At 36.7% G+C, this 22,820-nt stretch overlaps 1 protein-coding gene across 1 annotated transcript in view; it reads left to right on the top strand.

Moving 5' to 3' along the window:
- Window positions 1-21,183, top strand: part of Fsd1l (fibronectin type III and SPRY domain containing 1 like) — a 76,298-nt gene extending 55,115 nt beyond the window's left edge. Inside the window, exons 9-13 of the mRNA XM_059254359.1 lie at window positions 231-360; window positions 7,166-7,266; window positions 7,821-8,072; window positions 10,666-10,754; window positions 15,155-21,183. Of these exons, the coding sequence (XP_059110342.1) occupies window positions 231-360; window positions 7,166-7,266; window positions 7,821-8,072; window positions 10,666-10,754; window positions 15,155-15,277 (695 nt within the window). The 3' untranslated portion in view covers window positions 15,278-21,183. The remainder of the gene's footprint in view (window positions 1-230; window positions 361-7,165; window positions 7,267-7,820; window positions 8,073-10,665; window positions 10,755-15,154) is intronic.
- Window positions 21,184-22,820: the final 1,637 nt, after the last annotated feature.

The following is a 22,820-nucleotide window of genomic DNA, read 5'->3' on the forward strand; positions in this document are numbered from 1 at the left end:
GCAAGTGCACTGTACTTGGTTAGTGTATAGGATATACAGAGAAAATATAATTGAAAATAGGTGGGAGTTATAAACTACAACCTAAGCATTCAGAGTTTTTTGTGTGAGGGTTAGGGATTGGAACTTCTTTCTCTTTGCACAGAATTGGCTCAGTTGAGTAAGAAATAATATGGCAGGTGTGTTCCAGACAGTGGAGACATCTTACATTTGTTAACCATTGTCTTGGGCAGCTCTTAACTTCAGTTTAGATAACTCATCATCGCATTTGAACTTGAAAGTTGAAGATTCCTGTGTAGAGTGGGATCCTACTGGAGGAAAAGGCCAAGAAAGTAAAGTTAAAGGAAAAGAGAATAAGGGCAGGTAAGTCAGTTCATGAAACCTGTTATGTGGATACATGTTTATACATTGACTCCTCTGTGGCCCTGATACTGAATTTCTTACTTTATGGACAGGTGTTTGTATGTTGATTCTTATTTGACAATACCTCATAATCTTAATGTTTATTCTACCTAGTAATATGTTTATGATTATGTTAGGAACTCAGAGGTAAAGAATATTGTATCAACTGTCAAAACTTAAATTTGTAACATTTTTCATACCTTTTTCTTAATTTCTTTCATAATTGTTCATACATTTTTATTTCAGCAGTCTGTTCTTTAATGTTATAGATACACCAATCTGAAGTAGTAAAAGAGAAGTTTCTTGACCTCTAGCCAGGCTTATAAGTCATCTGTCTTCCCTGAAAGAGAGCTGCACTAAATGACAACTTGGAGCATTTCTACTCTAAGCTTTGCTGCTTAAGAGCAACCCACTGAACTCAAGAGGCAGGCTTGAGGACCTTTTGTTTTGTTATAACTTTCCTCTATGAATCAGAATATGGAAACCATAAGTTTTTAATGGTAAAGTTTTGCCCAGACTGATGGTAAATGTCTGTGAGTTAGAACAGTAAATCAAAAACCACTCAAGCAAGCATTCAGTTCTGTTGTAAGATGTTAAATTTAAGTAGTAAAGTGGTATCTTAACAGTTGCCTATTTTTATCTGACAGTGTCCATGTTACTTCACTGAAGAAACACACAAGGTGATGATCTGTGTCTGTCTAGTTCTAGGAGGACTTAGTATCTAGCTTGGCTGAATAATTTATTTTAACCTATAAGCAGACGCCATTGCAGCAGCCTTCCTAAGTTAAAATGCTGCTTTGTGTAGTCTCTATTGGTGCTTGTGTTTTGAATTTACAGCATTGTAGTGAACTGCATTCTTTGAGTTACACTGTATATGATAACAACATATGCTCTGCTTTAAAAGGACTGTTTTCTCATTTGATTTTTACTCTGCTTTTACTTATACTTGGCATCTTTCTTATTTCACTGTATTCAATAACATTATTGCTTGCTTTTATATGTATTTGATATGAGACAGGCTTGGATTGTTCTATAATAATTATATAATTTCAATAAAAAATTATAAACATCATTGATAAAATGATTAAGACAGTGGCAAAAATAGGGATCATTGCAGGTTGCTCAAGTAAGAAGATGCTTATGTGAAGATATCACATATCTTTACCAGATACCCACACATGCTCTCTTCTCAAAGGTGTCTCTTCTTTTGGGCTTATTCCCCTGTATGGTGAAAGTGATTGCATTTGTGTTGTAAATACTGTTGGATTTTATAGACTGCTTAACATTTTATTTGGCGGCTAGGAAAATTGTAGACTGTATTTAGCATTTCAGACTATGTTATATCTATTTCCTTTCTTTCCTTTTAAGGGTATTATATATGTTGGCTATTTATGGAATGTTATATGAGTATCCCTTATCTGAAACACTTGAGACTCAAAAGTTTTCTAGATTTTGAAATATTTGCACATATAAATGAGCTATCATAAGATTGGGACCCAACTCTAAACTCAAAATTTGTTTCATGTGCACCTTATATTCATAGTTTGAAAATACTTTGTATATGTTTTAGTGTACTAGTGTTTTGACTGACTTGCTACAGGTTAGGTATGGCATTTCCTACTCATGGCATTGTAGTAGTGCTCAGAGTTTTCAGTATTGAAATATTTCAGATTTTTAGATTAGGGCTGCTCACCATGTATCTATTTATTTATCTTTTTCATAAATACTTGTTTGTTATAGAACATATGTTAGATATTATGGGATTTATAGGGTAAACACTATCCTTTTTTAAAAAAACTTAGTATAAGTCATATAAATAAGATATATACACATGAAATAATGATACAAGGTGGTCATTGTGTGTAGTGATGAACTAAAAGAAAGATATTCAGAGCTGCCAGATGTTGAGGCGGTCAGTTAGAACTGTGTGCCAAGCAGTTATAACAGGCAAGTCTTTACCAACTTGCTATTATAGTGTAAGAAAGGTCACAGAGTAAAGGGTGCTCACTCAGCCTGTGTTCTCTTTTCCTCAGCTGAATGGCACCCAGGGAGGGTCAGGTGAATTAACACAGGTTATAGGTGGAAAATCTTGCCACTGGCAGAAAGCCCCAAGCAAAACGTTTGTGTTGGTTATGGAATAAAATACTAAAGAAGTTGGGGATAAGTGACAAAAACTGGCTCCCCTGTACACACACTTTAAAAAATGTCTGTGCATGGGATTTTCTTCCATAAGAACAGGTCTCTAACTAAAGCTGAGTAGGCCAAGAATTCTGACTGGTCTCTGAGCACTGTTTTAGCTAGGGGATATGAGTTCCTCTAGAAACTGCTGTGGAACTCGGTGTTCTCCACATTGGTATGAGCAGGGCTGCCCACTCTACTGTGTGACACCAAGGCTCCCTACCCAGGCCTCCTGCAAGCCTGCCTGGTAGTCTTTGTAGTTGTCTATGATTGTGTGTGAAATGTCAAAATAGGGTTTCGGTCAGGATAGAGTCTATACAATTAGCGTAGTAGGGTCTGGAAGACCCTCATTCAAGAAGTGGTATTTAGTCTGATTCTTCCAGAAGTGGAAGAATACGTGGTGTTTCATCTTGCAATGAAGAAGAAGAAATGCAATAGACCAACGTAATCTAAAAATTAAAGAACACTTTGGCTGGCACATTTAGTTGTTCAATACTCTAAGGGTGACAAGACTAAAAAGGCAGATTGGGACCAAAGCATGAGCCTACAAGACAAAATTCTTTATAGGCAATATGAAAAATGATTATTTTATTAAGTAGGGGAACCCATTCTGTTTATCTTACAGTAGTGAACAAGCTGAGTTGGGTGGCAAATCGTTTGGAAAGCAGGTAAAACAATTCGCTCTAGGGGCTACTCCAGTACATAATCCAGTTATGTAGCCAAGGTCCCTTTAAGATGGATAGAGACTGTTTGGTACACAAGGTGATGGTTGCTGTCCTTGCAAGAATGTACTGCAGAGTTGGAGGGTGGGGGTACTAAGATGAAACATTTTCTTTATTTAACTAACTCTGAAGCTAAACTGTCACCTCAGCAGTTATCTCTCATTCTGTTTTTCATGCTTCCTTGTATTTCTTTACTACTGGTAAGTCGCATTGATTTTAATTTTGTTTCTTTGGTTTTTTAGATGAGCCCTTAATATATTTTGAAGCCAGACTCAGTAAAACATTCCCTCTTTTTTCTACTGTTACTGTCCTCTAAATGTTTGTGACTGTACCTGGAAAATAGTTTTCAAAATGAATTTCTTCCCAGAAGACAGTGGAGGAGTAAATGAACTTTGGGTAGTTTGTAAAGATGTCCCAGTTGATTCTGATTCTGTTGTACCTTCTCAATTGATACTCAACACTTTTTCATAAAAAAAAAAAAATTCTAGCTGGGCAGTGGTGGCTAGTGCCTTTAATCCCAGCACTCAGGACTCAGAGACAGGCGGTTCTCTGTGAGTTCAAGGCCAGCCTGGTCTACAGAGCTAGTTCTAGTACAGCTAGGGATGTTACAGAGAAACCCTGTCTCAAAAAACGAAACAAAACAAAAAATTTTAAGGACCGTATTCTTTCCAGTTTTAAGACTGAAAGAGCAGAGCTGGCCCTTCACCAATAATACCATATTTTAGCAAGGATACTAAGTATCTCCTGTGTGCTGAGGACGGCAATAAGATGCGGTTCCTGTTCCATTACTTTGCTTCCCTGAGGTGCTTCCCTTACCGTAGCAACCACGTATTGAAGGCACCACACACTAGGTTGTATATGCATTGTCTTTTTATTACCGTCTTTTAGTCCATGCCTGTTGGTAAGGGAAGCATTTACTTACTTCTTCAGTGGCTCCTTGCCCTGCCCTCCTGTGCCACTCTGATAATTTGTGTTTTAAGAGTCCTTCAAAGGCTGGAGAGATGGCTCAGAGGTTAAGAACACTGGCTGTTCTTCCAGAGGTCCTGAGTTCAATTCTCAGCACTTACATGGTGGCTCACAACTATCTGTAATGAGATCTTGCTCCCTCTTCTGGCCTGCAGGGATACATGCAAAACAGAACACTGTATACATAATAAATAAATCTTTACAAAAAAAAAAAAAAGCTGGGTGGTGGTGGTGGATGCCTTTAACCCCAGCACTCAGGAGGCAGAGGAGGCTGATCTCTGTGAGTTCGGGCCAACCTGGGCTACAGAGTGAGTTCCAGGACAGGACAGGCTCCAAAGCTACACAGAGAAACCCTGTCTCGATTTAAAAAAAAAAAAAAAAGAGTTCTTCAAATGGGCCTGGGTATGCAGCTCAGTTGCAGAGTGCTTCTGTAACATGTACACACTCCCGATTCCTCCCCTAGCACCAGAACAGGAAGAAAACAAACATTGCCAAGTTGTTACAGTTGTGCCTACATCATAGCATCCTGGCTTGCTGCTTTTAATTCTTGCTCCCCCTTAATTACACATTTACTGTAACTTCTTTCTTCTCTCCTTTCATTGATCATTGCTTGGTTACCCACAGCAAGACCTTTTTTACTTTCTTTCTCCATCTCTCAGCCAAGAAGCAATCACAGTCATGATTGTGTGCCAGCCTCTCCAAGTGCATTGGTGATAAGAGACCAGCTAGATGCAGTGAAAGGCTGCTGTTCTAAAGCAGAGCCCATGCCTTCTCGAGTTTCAAAATGTGTTCTCTACAAATACACTTGTTAGTTGTTAAAACTATGTTTGTTGTATGTAAATTTTAATATATGAAACTCAGTTAACTTGTGAAGAGGAAGGCTAATGTGCACTAATATTTTGGTGGCTGAGTTAGTTCATCTTTGGTACCCAGTCATTTTTCCTACTGGAGAAGCTCGTTTTTGTGACAGACTCCATATTTAGCTCATTCTGGCTTTAAACCTGCTCTTAGACTATCCTCAAACTTGCAATCCTCCTGCCTCAACCCTTTGAGTGCTAAGATTACAGGCATATACAGCCACACTTGGGGATTTTATTTATTTTGGTCCTCTATCTTGGAGAATTCTTGTAGATTTTTTCTCCCACTCAATTCCTTTTTGCTCTTCCTGCCCCAACAAGTTTCACAGAAATTTTCGTTTGCCAATCCTCATTCATCCCTATCCATGCTGTCTGAACAAACATAATGTATAATTTACAAAAAAATTACTTTTTAAGGAAAAGAATATTCTTATTTATTCTTTATTATTCTGACATGTTAAATAATCACTGTATAGTCTCTCACATATACTTTTGGTTTTTATTTACAGCAGTATTTATGCTTATGAATATTTTTTCAATTTTCATTTTTAATGTATTTTTAAAATTGTATAAAAATAAAGGACTTTTCATCTCCTTTACGAAGGATTAAGATAAATCATGCAGATTTTATTGTTCTATGTAATCATGCTACTTAATAGCATTCACTACAAAGTAGATACTTGAAGCAGTCCAGTTTAGTGTAATTATTGGAAACCATCTAATAAGTTTGTTCTTGATAACAAGATAACATTTAAACAATGAAAATTGAAGTCATTGGATCATATGAAATGACTTTTAATATCTTTGTTTTTGTTTTGTATTTATAAGGAATTTGTATGCTGATTTTATTTGGTAATTTATTTTCTACTAAATTTATTTTTTTTCTTTGGAAGAAAAATTCTAGTACAACTGTACTGGAAAACTTCTAAATAGTAATGAGAGTAAAGTGTTTTCATTTTCTCTAAATAACCTAAGAATAATCTCTCAAAATCTCCCTTCCTTTAGTGTGTGAGTGCATGCATACATGCGTGTTTGCTTGCTTGCCTGTAGGTAGGTAGGCAGTATTCCTCAGGTGCCGTCCACCCTGTATTTTGAGACTGGATCTCTTATTTTCCTGGGACCCATCAAGCATGTTAGCTGGCCATTGAGCCCCGTGGATCCACCTATCTCCGCTTGTGCAGTTCTGGGGTTACAAGTGCAAATCACCATTCCTGACTGATTGAAATCCAGTCCTTATCCTGCACACTAAGCACTTCACCATTTGAACTGTCTCTACAGCCTAACTTTAGGATGATATTAACCAAAAAAGCAAGTGCTTTTCAAGTACAAATTGAGTATAATTAAAGCAGACTTTCCAAACCTCTTGGGGGACAAGATACAAGGAACTGAGATTGCAAAAAGTATACCGTGGAACTACCTTGATAGTATGTTCTGGAAATTTAATCTGTTTGAGGTTTTTGAGAGGTGAAGAGTCTAATAGTGTCCAGTTCACTTGTCATATTATTTACTATAAAAGGAGACCATATTGGATCTTGTTCACTGTAATAGAGGACATGCTTTGAAATTTGATATTTCCAATACATAGATTCAGGTGACTTTCCCTTTTTAAGAAGAGAAGATCAAGAATAAAGATAATGCTAATAAAATGATTACTTAGTTGTGGTTATATAAGGAACCCAGTTTTGGCCTTTCTTTTATTTAAATTCAGTTATAAAATATTTATAAGCTATAACCCAAGATCTTTCTTAATTTTTCCCCATCAGCAAATCTTGTTTCATTTGGCATCGTTTCTTATTTTAGCTGTGTGCTCTTTGTATAAGCCTTGCTCAGTCTGCATGACAGTAGTGTTTTCAGCCTGCTTTGTGTTGATGGCTTCTTATATTTGACTGCTTATAACTGATAACTCTTAATAATTCATATCAAATAAGATGTTGCAACATGAGAGTATTTTCAGAGACTTTTGCTATGATTTGTAATCCTAATTTATGAACCATTTTCAACATAAATATTTTTCTTTTTTTCCTGATTTTTTTTTTTTTTTAGAAGTGGTACGCCATCCCCAAAACGGACATCTGTAGGCTCCAGGCCACCAACAGTAAGAGGCAGCAGAGACCGTTTTACTGGGGAGTCATACACAGTGCTAGGTAGGATAAGCATACTTTTCTCAGATTTAAGATCATATAGCACACTGTAGGTTTCCTGCTCACATCTAGAAAGCCTGCCTATGTAGTGAACGAGTCTCTATGGAAGCTTTTGTATTGAAGCCTAAACACTTTGAGAGTTACAAGTACTTACAGTCTTCAGATTGACCTACTGGGACTTTTAAATCTCTACTTCAGCTCATACAACATGAATATGTAATCCTTGAAGGGATCCTAACAAAGGAAGGCTTTGAAGTATTTTATATTCATAGAAACATAAGTAATACATGTAAATTTATAGCACATACTCGGCATTTAGCATCTGTTGTTGACATAATTTTTTTCATGGAAAGAGTATTTAAATTTAGTGGGTATTTAGCCTGTAATCGAGTACTTGGGAGGCTGAGGTGGAAGGATCATGAGCTTGTGTCTAGCCTGAGCTACATTGTGAGATTTGCTCTATGAAAAAAAATATGTTGTTGTAGAACATGTGATAAGTAAAAGTCTGACTCTTAAGGATAACTAAGAGTCAAAACTTTTTTTCTGATCTTTTATAGGAGACACTGCTATTGAAAGTGGACAACATTATTGGGAAGTAAAGGCCCAGAAGGATTGCAAATCCTATAGTGTGGGCGTAGCATACAAAACTTTGGGGAAATTTGACCAGTTAGGAAAGACAAACACTAGTTGGTGCATCCATGTCAACAGCTGGTTACAGAACACTTTTGCTGCCAAGCATAATAATAAGGTCAAAGCGTTGGATGTTCCCGTTCCTGAGAAAATAGGTGTGTTTTGTGACTTTGATGGGGGTAAGTGTTCTTATTTTCTAAAACATCATTTCCCCATACTTGCTTGTATTTGAATATACTTTATGTATACAAAATAGTATGTGTAAAGTGCTTTTACTTCCGTGACAGTGTATAGAAATATTGCTTTTTTTTCTATTCCTATTTGGTGGCAGTTGGTTTTTTTTAGGAACAGCATACAGAGAAAATGAGAAACTGGACAAAACAGCTACATTTAGAATAGATGAAAAAGAGACACATGATATCAACCTGGTTAGGATATAGACCAAGAGGAGAGCCATCAAAGAGGACCTCCAGAAGAGAGAGCAAGTGTAAGGCTGAACAGTTAGGAAGTCAGTTAGGGTAAGATGCTGCTGACAGATGGACTGTGAGTGGAGTGGAATATGCGTGTGGCTTAAGTAGTTAGCAGACAGACTGATGGACTGTGAGTGGAATATGCACATGGCTTAAGTAGTTAGCAGACTGATGGAATAAAGCTTAAAATCTGATAGAATTTGGCACAGTCAGTATAAGAAGGAAGAGATCTTAGCATTTGGTGAGCTAATAAAACCCTTTGGTGACAAGATAAACAGTTGATGTGGAATAAGTAGAAAAATGTTATGGGATGGATGCAAAAGGAATTGAATTTTATTTTGGTTGTGAGCTTAGCCTTTAACCCCTGATCCATCTCTCCAGCCCGGAATTGAATTTTAAATCATTACAGCTAGGCTTGAATACATTTTTACTAATTAGAATTGGAACCATTAAGATCAACAACTTTTGCCAATAAGAAATGTTTGTTTATTCAGGAATTTGACTAATTTCTGCATCCTGCTAATTGTGAAATAGTTTTTATTGAGAAAAGCTTTCTAGGTTCTTGAATAAGCAGTAGTGCATTGTTGGATAAATGTGGTGGACAAAACTTGGGAGCCCCCTTTGTTCTATTTTTGAAGCATTTGTTGTTTGATGTAAGGTCAGACCCTTTGTGGAGAGTTGGGCTGTAAGCATTGCAGTTTTTTATGTATCTCATGGACTTGCTAAGCACGCTTCTAAGGTGGGATGGTTTTGACAGATTCATCAGCCAGAGCAGCAGCAGAGTGCCAGTAACCATGACTTTATGAGATAGGGGAAGGAGAGGGAAGGAGTAGGGAGGGGAGCAGAGAGAGGTAAAGGGGGGGAGAGGGAGGAGAGAGCACCATGCATACACGTACTTGAAAATTAGGAAGTATTTTTGAAACGTCTTGGTTTGACACTCCACTTTTCCTTACCCATCACAATCACATTGAGAAATGGTTGTTTGCATAGAATAAGAAGACAACATAGAGTAGACTTCATAGAGTAAGAAGACTTCATAGAGTAAGAGAGGACACAGTTCAGATGACTTCATAGAGTAAGAGAGGAAACAGTTCAGATGACTTCATAGAATAAGAGAGGAAACAGTTCAGATGACTTCATAGAGTAAGAGAGGAAACAGTTCAGATGACTTCATAGAGTAAGAGAGGAAACAGTTCAGATGACTTCATAGAGTAAGAGAGGAAACAGTTCAGATGACTTCATAGAGTAAGAGAGGACACAGTTCAGATGACTTTGTTTTCATTTTAAGTCAGTTTACGAGGCATCCACTTACGAAGTCTTTTCACCTTTCCAGTTTCCTCACATACAGACCACCATCGAATGGTCTATGTGGAGTTGCTTGTCAACTATTATGTAATTAGTTATTAAAAAAAAAGGTCATTGTCATTTTGTGAAGGCTGACCACTGTGTTCCTCGTCTTCAAGGCCCTTTCTTCTGCAAACTTCTTACCCCACCACTGTAGTGCACATTCACTAGTGGTTCCTACGACCACTGTAGTGCATGTTCACTTGCAGTTCCTAGGCCAGATCTTACCCGACATTTTACTGCATGTTCACTAGTGGTTTCTACCACCACTGGAGTACACATTCACTAGTGGTTCCTACGACCACTGGAATGTAAGTTCACTAGTGGTTCCTACCACCACTGGAATGTAAGTTCACTAGTGGTTCCTACCACCACTGTAGTGTATGTTCACTAGCAGTTCCTACCACCATTGTAGTGCACATTCACTAGTGGTGTCTCTGCCAGATGCATTGCTGGTATTGTGGGCTATGTCTGCTGCTTTATAACCAGTTTTGAACTTATGTGAGAAAACTGAGTTTGCTTTTTGTCTAACATTTCCATTTTTATTTTATACTAAATAAATATAAAAGAAACAGCAAATAATGTCAGTGTCAAGAAACAAAAAGCAAGAAATGTGTATTAAAGCAGTACATAACATAACCATAATTATTTAAGAATTATATGGCATTCTTAAATATGCTAATGATAGCAAATTTCAACAGTGCAAAAAGCCACACTTACTTCTGCACCAGCTTAGTAGATATTGTCTCCAGACAATAGTAAGGTCTTGAAGATCAGGAGAATATTAGATTTAGAATTTTTTCCTTATGTTTTCAGATGTTTATAAGGATTGTTAAGTGTGGTTCATACAGTTTGTAACAAAAATTAATATTAAAATATGGCTTTTGGCATGGTCACATGTTGAATCTAGATGTTATACTTTGGATAATAAATTAGGCCTTTTTTTTTGTACTTTTAGGCCAGCTTTCTTTCTATGATGCACACTCAAAGCAGTTGCTATACTCCTTCAAGACAAAATTTACTCAACCAGTACTGCCTGGTTTCATGGTTAGTATCTTATTTCTATTTTATTTGGCTCAGCAATTTTGAGAATAATATGTGCTGTATTATTTGAGAAGCAAAGTACCTTACTCCCTTTGTATTTGTCTCCCTTTCCCCACCCCACCCTTTCCAAATTTCTATATATTTTCAGTAGGTTTTATTAAAGTCAGTACTAACATAAAATCACAAGCATGAATATTTCCATGACTGTGCTCACCTTTGTGACTAGTACCCAGGCAAGGAGAGCAGCCTTGTGGCGTGCTGTGCCCGCCTCCAGTCCCCAGGAGGCTCTTCCGGAAGAGCTAGCCACTGTCGAGGACTTTAATGCTCCAGATTCATTTAGCCTCCTTTTCAGCTTCATGGAATTGCATGGTATCTTTTTGGCCTAACCTTAGGTCTAAGATTTGTCCGTGTTCCACATGGTTTTAGTTTGTTCACTTCTTCTTAGAACTACATCATCTTCCAGTATATGACTGCATCACAGACTGTCCATTCTAGTTTAGGTTGAGTTCTTTATTTGAGTGTTTTCATTTGGAGGATATGACATGCGCTTGATTTCAGGCCTACTCAGTTACTACAGGCTGATTTGTGAAGAACAATCCTATTCTTCACACAGAATGAAAACATACCTTTAATTTTTTAATGGAATGTTATAGCTGCTTCTAACACTGTGTCTGTCTGCTTTTCTCTGGTAGTTAGGTTACTGTAGGGAGTTCTGGGATCCACTATAGGCACCATTGACTTGATTAAAACTTTTTTCCTTTGGGGGCTACCTCTCCAATTGGTATGGTACATTTCCAGTGCCACTTGGTTGGTTGGTGTACATGTGTGCTCTTCCATCTTTACTGTGGGTGTTAACACTCCATTGGAGAAGAAAGTATTCAGGTATATGCAGATTTAGAATGTGTATTTACTTTTGAAACTCACAATCAATGTTTATTCCTGACGCCTTAAGATTTTAAGCCTAAAAATAATCCTAATAGCCAATGCTCTGTTTCCCACTAGAACATAAAGGTGATTAATGAAGAAAATTGTTGCTCATGGAAAGTTCTTTTCTTTTGTATTTTTGTTTTGTTTATTTTTCTTTTGATACAGAATTTCTCTGTGTAGCCCTGGCTGTCCTGGAACTTGCACTGTAGACCAGACTGGCCTTGAACACAGAGATCCTCCTGCCTCAGTCCTCCGAGTGCTGGGATTAAAGGTGGCATGACCACCACCTGGCTCATTGAAAATTCTTAATATATTAGGAGAGTTGTGTCTTTTTCACTTTCTGAACTTTACCACAAACCTCTACTGTATTGTGTATTTTCAGCTGTTTTCCCAGTGAATCAATCAAAGACAAGTTGTTTACCATATATAACTCAGAAGCCACTTTACCCACTTCTTAGAGCTATACTATTGAAACTAATTCACTTTCAATTTGGATATATTTTCTGTAGGTATTTATTGAGTTTATCCATTATTTTTCATTCCAAGTAATTATAATTACACAATAATATAGATAGATAACCTGTGGAAATTGTTTTAAATTTATTAAACCTCTTGTTTCCCTTCCTTGGAAGCCTAATTTTATTAACTTAGTTATGGATGTTGTTTGCACACAAGGTCAATTTTTAGAGTTAGGTTTATTAAGGTATAATTTACATAGAGTATTGTACACTTCTCAGTTTTGCCAGATGCCAACAGTCTTGTGGCTACTACCATAAATCAGGGTTTGGATAGTTGTTACAGTAGGAAATTCTGGCATGCTCCCGTGTAGTAGGCCTTACCCATCACAACCCTCCCAAAGAGTAAGTAAACCATTTTCAATTCTTGTAGTTTTGGCTTTTTGAGACTGTCATATAGATGAAGTTGTATGATATACAGCCTTTTGATGCTACAACACAGCACAGGTGACCATTAGCCTTACTGCCCTGTGTGTCTTCTTTTCAACTGTTGAGTAGTGATCAACGCCTGTATATGCTGTAGGTGCTGGGTGTTTTGCGGTGCCTGGAATGCAGCTTGGGCCTTGCACATGCTGAGTGAGCACTACCACTAGCCTATGTCCCTACCTCGCATTATTTTGAGACAAGGGCTCTTTGTAGACTAGGCTGGCCTGAAATCCTCCCGCCTGTCTCCTAAATGCTTGGCTTACAAATGTAAGCCATCATGCTTAGTTTATACAATTATTTGTTTATATACCAGTTCAAGGACATTTGGTTTTTCTCTAGTTTGCACAACAAATAAAAACCACTGTAAGCATTCATATAGGTATTTTTTGTGTATACATATGGTTTCCTTTGCCTTGGGTAACAGGGTTGTTTAATCTCAGGGAAATTTTATGCTTTGTGCATACCTTTAATCCCAGCACTTGGGAGGCAGAGACAGGTGGATCACTGTGAGTGTGAGGCCAGCCTGGAGTTCAGAGTGAATTCCAGGAGAGCTGTCTAGAAAAAAAAATTTACTTAATTTTGTAAGAAGCTATTAAAATGTACTCCACAGTGGCTGTGACATATTTGCATCACTCCAACAATCATGTGAAAGTTTTTCATACCTTTGCCATTATTTGTACTGTCTTTTTATTAGTGACTTGTTGATCCCAGACATTCTCTCTCATTTTTTCTTCAAGTTTTGTGTTTTTAAGTTTCACATTTAAGTCTGTGATTGGTATCTTTTGAGTTGACTTTTGTATACAGTCTGGCTAAGATTCTTTTTTATCTTCTTTGCATATGGGTATCCACTTCCTCTAGTACTGCTTACTTTTTAAAACTGACCTTTCTCTAATGTTTTAATTTTATAATTTTCTGCTAGATTTTTTTTCAAAATAAAACAAGTATTTTATGTGCATATGGGTTTTACCTGCATGTATATTTTGTTGTGTTGTATTGTTTGGTTTTCTCTCGCCATGGCACAAGCCAGGGTTATCTGGGAAGAGGAAACCTCAGTTGAGAAAATGCCTCCATCAGATTGGGCTGTAGGCAAGTCTGTTTGAGTATCTTTCTGATTGACGTGGGAGAGGTCAACCCACTGCTGGTGTTGCCTCCCCTTGGCAGGTGGTCCTGGGTTGTATAAGAAAGCAAGCTGAACAAATTGTGAGAAATAAGTGAGTAAGCAGCAGTCCTCCGTGGCTTTTGCTTTAGCTTCCTGCCTTGAGCTTCTGCTCTGACTTCCTGTGATGATGGACTGTAGTACAGAATATAAGAAAAACTCTTTCCTTTCCAAGTTGCTTTTGTTCATAGTGTTTTATCACAGCAATAGGAACCCTAAGTAAATAGTGAATATGTGTCTACTTCATTCATTCCTGGTGCCTTAGAGGGCAGAAGAGGGAACCAGTACCCCTGGAACTGGAGTTACAGATGGTTGTAAGCCACCATGTCGGTGCTGGGAACCGAACTCTGTTCTGGAGGCAACCAGTGCTCTTGACTGCTGAGCTATCTGGCCAGCCCTCTTCTGCTGGATAGTTTAAGTCTGTATTTTTTCTAAGTCCTTTAAACAATTAACTTAGTCTGTCTGTATCTGAGGAATATGTTTACATTTGGGAATTTGTTATTACCAAATCTGCTCGTTTTAAAGATGTTAAATGTTAACTATGCAGTTAACAATTTCAATCTTTAGACTTCAGTGTAATACTCTAGTTAGTAGTGAGCACTTCAGGATGTATTTGAAAGTAGAAATACTTAAATGATCTCTAAAATTTTCCTTGCTTTAAGCTAATGTTTGCTATATACGTGGTAGCTGATAATTTACATCTTCGATATTTTCATATTTTAAGTGTCTTTTAACTTTATTGACTAGTAGAGCTGTTTCACAAGTAAAATGGCTTTCTTTCATAAGCTCATTTGTGATTTTTTTAACATTATATTAGTGTGCGTATGTGTGTGAGAGAGAGACAGAGACAGAGGCAGAGATAGATTATGGGCCACATTGTGCATGTGGAAATCACCTGTCAGGAGTTGGTTCCCCTTCTTTGACTATGGGTTCCAGGGATGAAACTCAGGTCATCTGGCTTGCAGAGATAGTGCCTTTACCTGCTGAGCCATCTCAGTGGCCCATATGTCCTATGTCTAAAGCCATGTCTCAATATTAAGTGAGATAGGAAGTTTCTTTGGGGTACATGTCCCCTGGTTGTAAAAGTTAGGGAAATACCAGCAGTCAACATGTTTCCTGAGATTAATCCATTTTAGTCTCTTGAGTTTCTGCTGCCCTGGGTTCCCTTTCTTGGGTGCAGTTTCAGTTGCTTCTCCTACTGCAAAGACTTCCTTTGGCCACTGTGAGCCTTTCCGTTTCTCCTCAGCTCAAACATGAAACTTACCAGTTTGGGATTTGTTGATTGTCCATACATGTGGCATTTGCCTTTCCATGGACAGTTCAGGATTACTGGAGTTCAATTTGATTTGGGTCTAACTGAGGCTTTTGTCTTGTCTTAGGTCTGGTGTGGTGGACTTTCTTTGAGTACTGGAATGCAGGTTCCAAGTGCTGTGAGAACACTTCAGAAAAGTGAAAATGGAATGACTGGTTCAACAAGCAGCCTGAACAATGTCACTCAGTAATGGCACCCGAGACTGTGATTACCCTTCCTCCTTGACAGGGTGGCCTTTTCCATGCATTTCCTAACACAGACATTTCTGAGTGGTGGAAATCAGGTTTGCTATGCTCTGCTTTGAAGCCTGGAACCTGTTAGATTAAGCACCAAATAGGAAGCAGCCCCACGACAGTACTTGGTGTCACAGAAGCAAGCAGTTACATGCAGGAGGCTGACGTTTGAGTAATAAATAGGAAAAGGGTGATATTGAAATATTTACGTAGAAACCCATTTTTCTGTTTCGTGAGCTACTCTGACTCGTCTAGTAGGTGTGATTATATATGGACCCAGGGCCTGGGCTGCAAAGCTTTTAAAGCTTGCCTTTCCTCTGCACCATGTTCTTGTTTCTCCTCACTAGTTGTCATTAATTCCTTTCACTGAAGCTTTAAAAACACAAGGTCCCTAAGGCTTCTAGAAATTCAAATCATTGCCTAGGGATGGCAGAGAAATTTTCTTACAGTAGTGTATCTCACCCTTTTATAAATAAGCTGAGCTTTTGATAGAGAACTTACTTACTGGCTAGATTCATAATTATTTTCTCCTATAAAATATTGTGATATTGTTCTTATAACCCCAAATATCAAGCAGATAGGAAGAATTTCGACAGTGCAAAGGGCATGGTCTTCACGTGTGCTTCTCGTGAGTCGCACCTTCTGGTCCACCCTGGCTCCTGGGTACCATCGGAAAAGCTGAGCTTTCTGATTTTGTTCTCTTCTTAAATCCTACCTTTTGAAGCTCTCTTTGATAGAAATTTCCAATTAAATTTGGCACTGATGATAATTATTGCTTATTTTTACCCTTCCTAAATAAGAATGGAAGTTTGTTAATTAAGTACATTATTCATTTTTTTGTCTATGAAAGATGATAAAGAAATATTCCTAAAGTATTCTTTTCTGGAATAATTTTTATGTTCTTTCTACAGAGATATGGACTGCTTTAACTAGCAGTTTTGAAACAAAAACTACATATATCTGACTTAACTGACGCATGCTTTTCAAACAATCATTTGAATGTTTTTGTGGGGTTTTGTTTTTGGTGTTTTTTTTTTTTTTGGTCTTTTTGTTCCACTCATTCACTGTTTAAAAGTTTCTGATTCTTCCAAAAATGAACATAGATGTCTTTCTCAAATGCACACATTTCCCAAAGGAATGTGTGAAACAGTGAGTAAAAGCTGTGGTTATTAACAGCAAAACCTTCTATTACAAATTAGTTAAAACTTTCAACTCAAGTTTTTTGAGCCAAAGTAGAAGTTGAAATTATAAAACTGCTTTCAGAACTTTAAAGAAATGAAAATTTGACTTTACTTAATTTTTGTGACTTTTAAATCTCTTTTTGTTTTGAGTATCTTGGGCTTTGGCAAACTTCCCTGCAGAAGTGTCTGTTGTTGCTTTCTGTGTGTAGTTTTTATAATAGTAACAAGTATTTGCTCTTAAAATTTACTGCTTACTGGCATGATTGTATTTGTTTTGTTGAAGAAACAAATTTGACCTAGGATATAATTTTTCCATATATCAGATATCTACAGTATTATCTGATAACACGTTGGTAGTTTTTAAGACTAAAGCAGTTTACAGAATGAAGTATGTCAATATTCTTTGGTTCCCCAAAGTAGTATTTTACTTTTCATTTCTCATAGATTGAAAGACATTTTTCAGAGTTCTACTACCTCTAGGAATGTTTATTTCATGACCTAAGGGAAAAGGAATTGCTCCTTTTTGTAGACTCATACCTGAAAGCAGTAATTTACTGGAATTGCTTGTGTGTGGCTACTCAGTATGTTTTGTCAAAAATAACATGAAAAGGCCAGCTGTTCTTATATAGAACTTTTCATTATGATATCATATCATAGTTGTGTCTTCTCATTTATACAGTGCCTTTTTCCTCTACGCATGCTCATTGTCAACTCAATTTAAGCCAGCCAGCTTTGTACTGTACTGGTAAGGGCCTTCTGTTGAGGGCTATAAAAGTACATGTGATTCTTCCTTGTGCTCATCCCAACATTTGAGACCTTCTAAAATTTCCAAACAATCATTGGAAAATGTGTGACTTCTACTGGGAAGGTTTTGTTTCTCAGAGGATTTGTAGTATAAAGTATAAAGTCGGTGAATGAGAATCCAAGTTTTCATAAAGTGATATTTGGTACTAATTATTCCTCTATTTTAAAATAAGCATCAGAGGTTTTTCTTCTCTCTGATTCTTATTTAGTGTCTCTTATTTTTTAAAAAAGAACAATTCTGTAGTATTTTAGTTTTAAAAAACCTAAGTTTATTAACTTAAATGGATGTTTGTCACCCTTGTTTTTAAATTAAAAATAATTGACTATAGTGCCTACTTAAATCATTTCAAAATAAGGTAACTATTAACTTAATCCCAATATTTAACATCATCATTAGCATTAGAGTTAAAAATACTGCACTTCTTTGCTCAGCTTAGTCTGCTGTGGAAAGCTGGCAAGTCCTCTCCATCATTCTTCATTTCTTATGTCTGCTTGCCTAGCTCAAACTCCACTGCTTTCCATGAAGGACATGGAGGAGAGGTGGACTGTAATGGATACATCACAGGTGTAAAAGCTGTTTCATAAAACATGTATTCAGTATTGTATTTCCCTTTTAGCAGTTGAACTCCAACTCAGTTTTACCTAGCTGGAAATAGACAGGAAGAAGCTGCCTTTATTAAGCACTTTAGAAAAAGAATTTTGCTACAATTCATTTGACTCAGCTGATTGTGTCACATCTTTTAAATTTGGTAAATATGTATTATGCCAAGCGTTTAATGACTAATGCACATAGAAATTTAATATACAGTGATTCTTTGAATGTTCCAGGCATAAGTTTTTAAAAAATGTATTAAGAGTTTGTCTGTCTGTGGGTTTAATTGATAGCACCTCTGCCATGTGACCATAAACTGCTAGACAGCCAGGTGTGACCTTCTGACTCTGGTCTGAAAATGTTCTGTTCTGAATTGAATATTCTAAAATGAGACACTGACTTTCATTCATTGTCTCATTTATGGAATCAAACCATCAACAATATTATGTATAATCTGAACTTCCATGATTGATCCTTGTTATAAATAAGAAAAGAAAATATTTATGATGAAATATTTTAAGTAGGTCAAGATATTCTATTTCCTGACTTACCTAGAATGATTAGTTTCTCTGTATCTTTTCCATGAAATTATAGCTATTTATGTATTTGCAGTTGTTTCTTTCAAAAACAATTTTTAAAAAAATTGGAAAGGGATATATATGGAAAGTGATAACTCCAAAGAATATTAATCTTAAAAGAAGATAGTATAGACATCTTACCATGAAATATATTCCTCTAGGCTAAGGTGCCTCCTTAGCACAGTAGGTAGTGTGTCAGTCTCACATTACTCTAGGCTAAAAATGTAACTGTTTTAGTCATAGCCTTTATAGCATCTTCATTAGATGAGCGTATAATTCATATAACAGTACTTGAGTTTCTATGATATGGCATCAATTTTATTACTTTCTGTCCAAGTTTTCAAAACCCATAGAGTTTAAATCACCATAGCAGCTCATTCTTCTGTTTTTGCTTTTATAGGCTTGACCTAAAAATAATGTTTAGTTAGTACGTCATTAAATTCCTAAAAACATATATTCATGGGCTGCCAAGATGGATCACAGGAAAAGAGCTACTGCCAAGATGACTGTGTTTGTTCCCTGGGATGCAGATAGAAGGGGAAGAGCAACTCTTGCAAGTTGTCCTCTAACCTACACATACACACACACACACACACACACACACACACACACACACACACACAGAGGCACGCAAGCACACAGATGTAACTTTAAATAATTTAAAGTATCTTTGTTGCAGCTTTAAAAAAACCCCATCAAATCAACTACACATAGTAATATTGTAGTTAATTCTGTTACAAATTTTATTGTAACAGGGTCTGGAAAAGTTTCTTTCCTGGTTTTGTTTTTATACTATATACAGTCTATAAGAGGTAAGCATGAATTTACTTAGTATTCAAGTCCCCATTAAGTTGTTATTTTCAACCAGATGTATCTTTCATAACTCCAGCACTCAGAACTACAGTAGGTAATAAAGCTTTTCTTACGGAGTATCATCACAGCAACATTACCTCATGTTTGGTATTGTTAGTTTTATCTGTATCTTAACAGTGTTCACATTTGTGATTCTAATGTCAGTATTGTGTTACCTGAGAGGTATAATTAACCTGAATACCATAGGAATTTTCCACCAGTTGGAATTTAAGTGGGTTGTTTGCTGCTGCTGTTTGAATTGAAAGGTTGTACATGCCATATGAATGTTAATAATATTGGCTTGGTAATCAATGCCAGAAATTACCATAGAAATTTTATCGTGACTACCAAACCATATTAAAAGTGTAATTTTTCTGGGTTAATATAACACACTGGCTTTGATACATCATCATTTTAGTTATATTTGTTTAAAGTTATATATTTTCTTAATAATAGTCACCTTAAGTTGGTGCTTAGGAAGAAGTATGTAGAGGATTTGCAGTATGTAGGACAGGGGTCAGTGACTGTATTTTCTTTACTTGGAAATTTGAACCAATTTTAAAAGAAATCAAATCAGAAGAGATTGGTAAAAAGGCATTTTAATAATATTGGAACTTTTTGGAGAGTACAGGACTATGAGAAAAAATTCTTTTGAGCATTTCCAGTATCTCTAAGATACCAAAGGACTGAGTCTCATTGATCTTTTAATGTAGACTCTAAAATCAAATTCATAACTGATTCTATTAAGATATAATAGCTAAAGTTGAGGAATAATGTCATTAAAAGCTGCTAGGATTTAAGATTTTTGGCATTCTTTTAAGTATTTAAAATTAATCATTACAGTTCTCCCATACAGTAATCTATGACCTCTTTGTAAATCACTCACCACCTTTGGGTCTCTGTTGCCTTACTTAAAATAGTGTACATTGTATAGCCTACCTCACAGGGCTGTTGTGAGGAGTGTAATGAAATGGAGTCCTCTGTAAAGGGGGCGAGTTTCATTAATAATGGCTGTATGTATTTGGATACTTGTAAATGCTGTTTACTTTGAAAAAGCATGTTCTTAAAGTTGGTATTACCAGTGATTTTTAAATGATTTTTAAAAATATGACTTCCTATTAAAATGTCTTTTATTATTAATTTACATTGTGCATGACAGTCTTCATATATTGTCTCATCAACTACATAACTTCTAGAGTTGTAAAATTCCTCCATAGCATTCATGTGTAGAGTGGAACCTAAATAAGCAAATTATTTCAGCTCCTTTTACATCAGGAATTTGCACTTTCCATTTAGGGTAGCCTGGTACCCCTTGCAGAGTGAATTTGGATGAAATAACCCTTCTCCTACAACAAGATGGTTTAACTATTTGTTGCATTTGACAAATATTCATCAGCTTTATTGAAAAACATTTCAAAACCTTGTTCATTAACCTATATCAGTTATTACTGGACATATTTGTGTTGCTCTAAATTGGACATATTAAATGGTTTACAAGTTATCCTATTCTACAGGATTTTGGTATGTCTATTATCTGGACATGATTTTGCTATGCAGCTGTGATAATAAAAATTCCAGTTCCTCAGGTTTAACCTTTAAGTTGTGGATGAAGACCATTAATAAAATACACATGATAGATCAGTGCTACAAGAGTGTTTGAAATGAGCACAGTGCCTCATTTTCCTTAGAAACAAGACAAAGCCTTTTAAATGCTGTTTTTAAACTTAAAATGGGTGTAAAGTCCAGTAACTTGTTTGTTGAAATGATTGTATGTTATGTATAATATGTTCTACTTCAGGTTTTTTCAAAAGCCCCTGTATTATCCCTTCTAAAAATTAAACTTTTTCTTTGCTTTCTTTTGTGTCAGTGTTTGATTTTTAGCAACTTGTATTTAAATATCTAGTTGTTTATTAAGTATGAGAATATTTTAAAAGCCATAGTGTCATTGCCAAGCTAAGGCTGGGCATTTGTAAGTAATAATAAGCCTCCGTGTGTGATTTATATGAGAGCTGGGTGGTGGGCCCACAAAAGAGTAAAACAAAACAAAACAAAACAAAAAAACAAAAAAACCCACCAACTACACACTTTGCTTAAGGTCAACACCAAAGGGATTGACTTTATCACTGTGCTTCCATGTAACTCTCCACCAGTGATAGAATCTATGGTATTAAGGGAAGTGTCTTCATATTCTAAATAGAACTATCCAGTAGTATATACAGTATGATACAAGAATGTATATGCAGCCAAGGTGGTGGTAGTGTACACCTTTAATCCCAGTACTTGGGAGGCAGAGGCAGGTGGGTTTCTGTGAGTTCAAGGCCAGCCTTGTCTACAAAGTGAGGGAGCTGTTACACAGAGAAACCCTATCTCAAAAGAAAAATCTACATGCACCAGATATTTGGGTTACAGATCCTGACCGTATGTCCACTTCATATGATTACAATCAGAAGGAATCCCTGGGGGGATCCAGGAATTGTGTCTATTTGGTTTCCATAATCGTCTACCTGACTCAAGATAAAAATGCAAAATTTATGCCATGGGTAGGGAAAGGAGCTCCTCTCTCTGGGATATATATGTATATATAAAGTCTGGGATAAACACACACACACATGCCTATATATGTAAAACTTCTAGTTAACCCAACTCTGCTTCACATTGACTCATCCTGAAACTCTATGATGGAAATAAGCTCCTAACTTCACCTAGTGGAACTTATAAATGGTGTCTGATGGTTAGTGTTAATTGTCTACTTGACCCAAGTCAATATAGACTCACATGAGAAGAGAGTCTCAGTGAGGTACTGTCTGAATAGATTAGTATGTAGCCATGCTTATGGGGGTGCTTCCTTATTTGAATTAATAAAGGTGTGCAGACCTACCCTAAATGTGGACAGTACTCTAGTAGAAGTTTTCCTGTGTCCCAGCTGGCCCACCAGGACAAATCCCTCCTACTCACATCCCCCAGTAAACACACAGAGGCTTATATTAATTATAACTGCTTAGACATTAGCTCAGGCTTATTACTGACTAGCTCTTACATTTAAATTAGCCCATAATTCTTATCTATGTTTAGCCATGTGGGTGGCTTGGTACCTTTTCTCAGTTCTGCCTTGTCATCTTGCCTTCTCTGTGTCTGCCTGGCAACTCCCAACTCTGTTATTCCTCTTTCCAGCATTCCTTTAGTCTGTTTACCCTGCCTATACTTCCTGCCTGTCTACTGGCCAATCAGCGTTTTATTTATCAACCAATCAGAGCAAAACACATTCACAGCATACAGAACGATATTCCACAGCACAGTACCATTTCACCAGCTGGATCCTGGACTAAAGAGGACAGAGCTAACTGAATACTCTCATACATTAATTCTTTGATCTCTTCTGGTTTTTGATATAATGTGACCAGCTCACTCAAGCTTTTGCCTCTTTGACTTCCTAATATGATAGACGGTTATCTGGGACTGTGAGACAAAATAAACCTTCCCTTCTAAATTGCTG

The sequence above is a fragment of the Peromyscus eremicus genome, chromosome 2 (genome assembly GCF_949786415.1).
Source record: "Peromyscus eremicus chromosome 2, PerEre_H2_v1, whole genome shotgun sequence".
In the NCBI taxonomy this organism is placed as follows: domain Eukaryota; kingdom Metazoa; phylum Chordata; class Mammalia; order Rodentia; family Cricetidae; genus Peromyscus; species Peromyscus eremicus.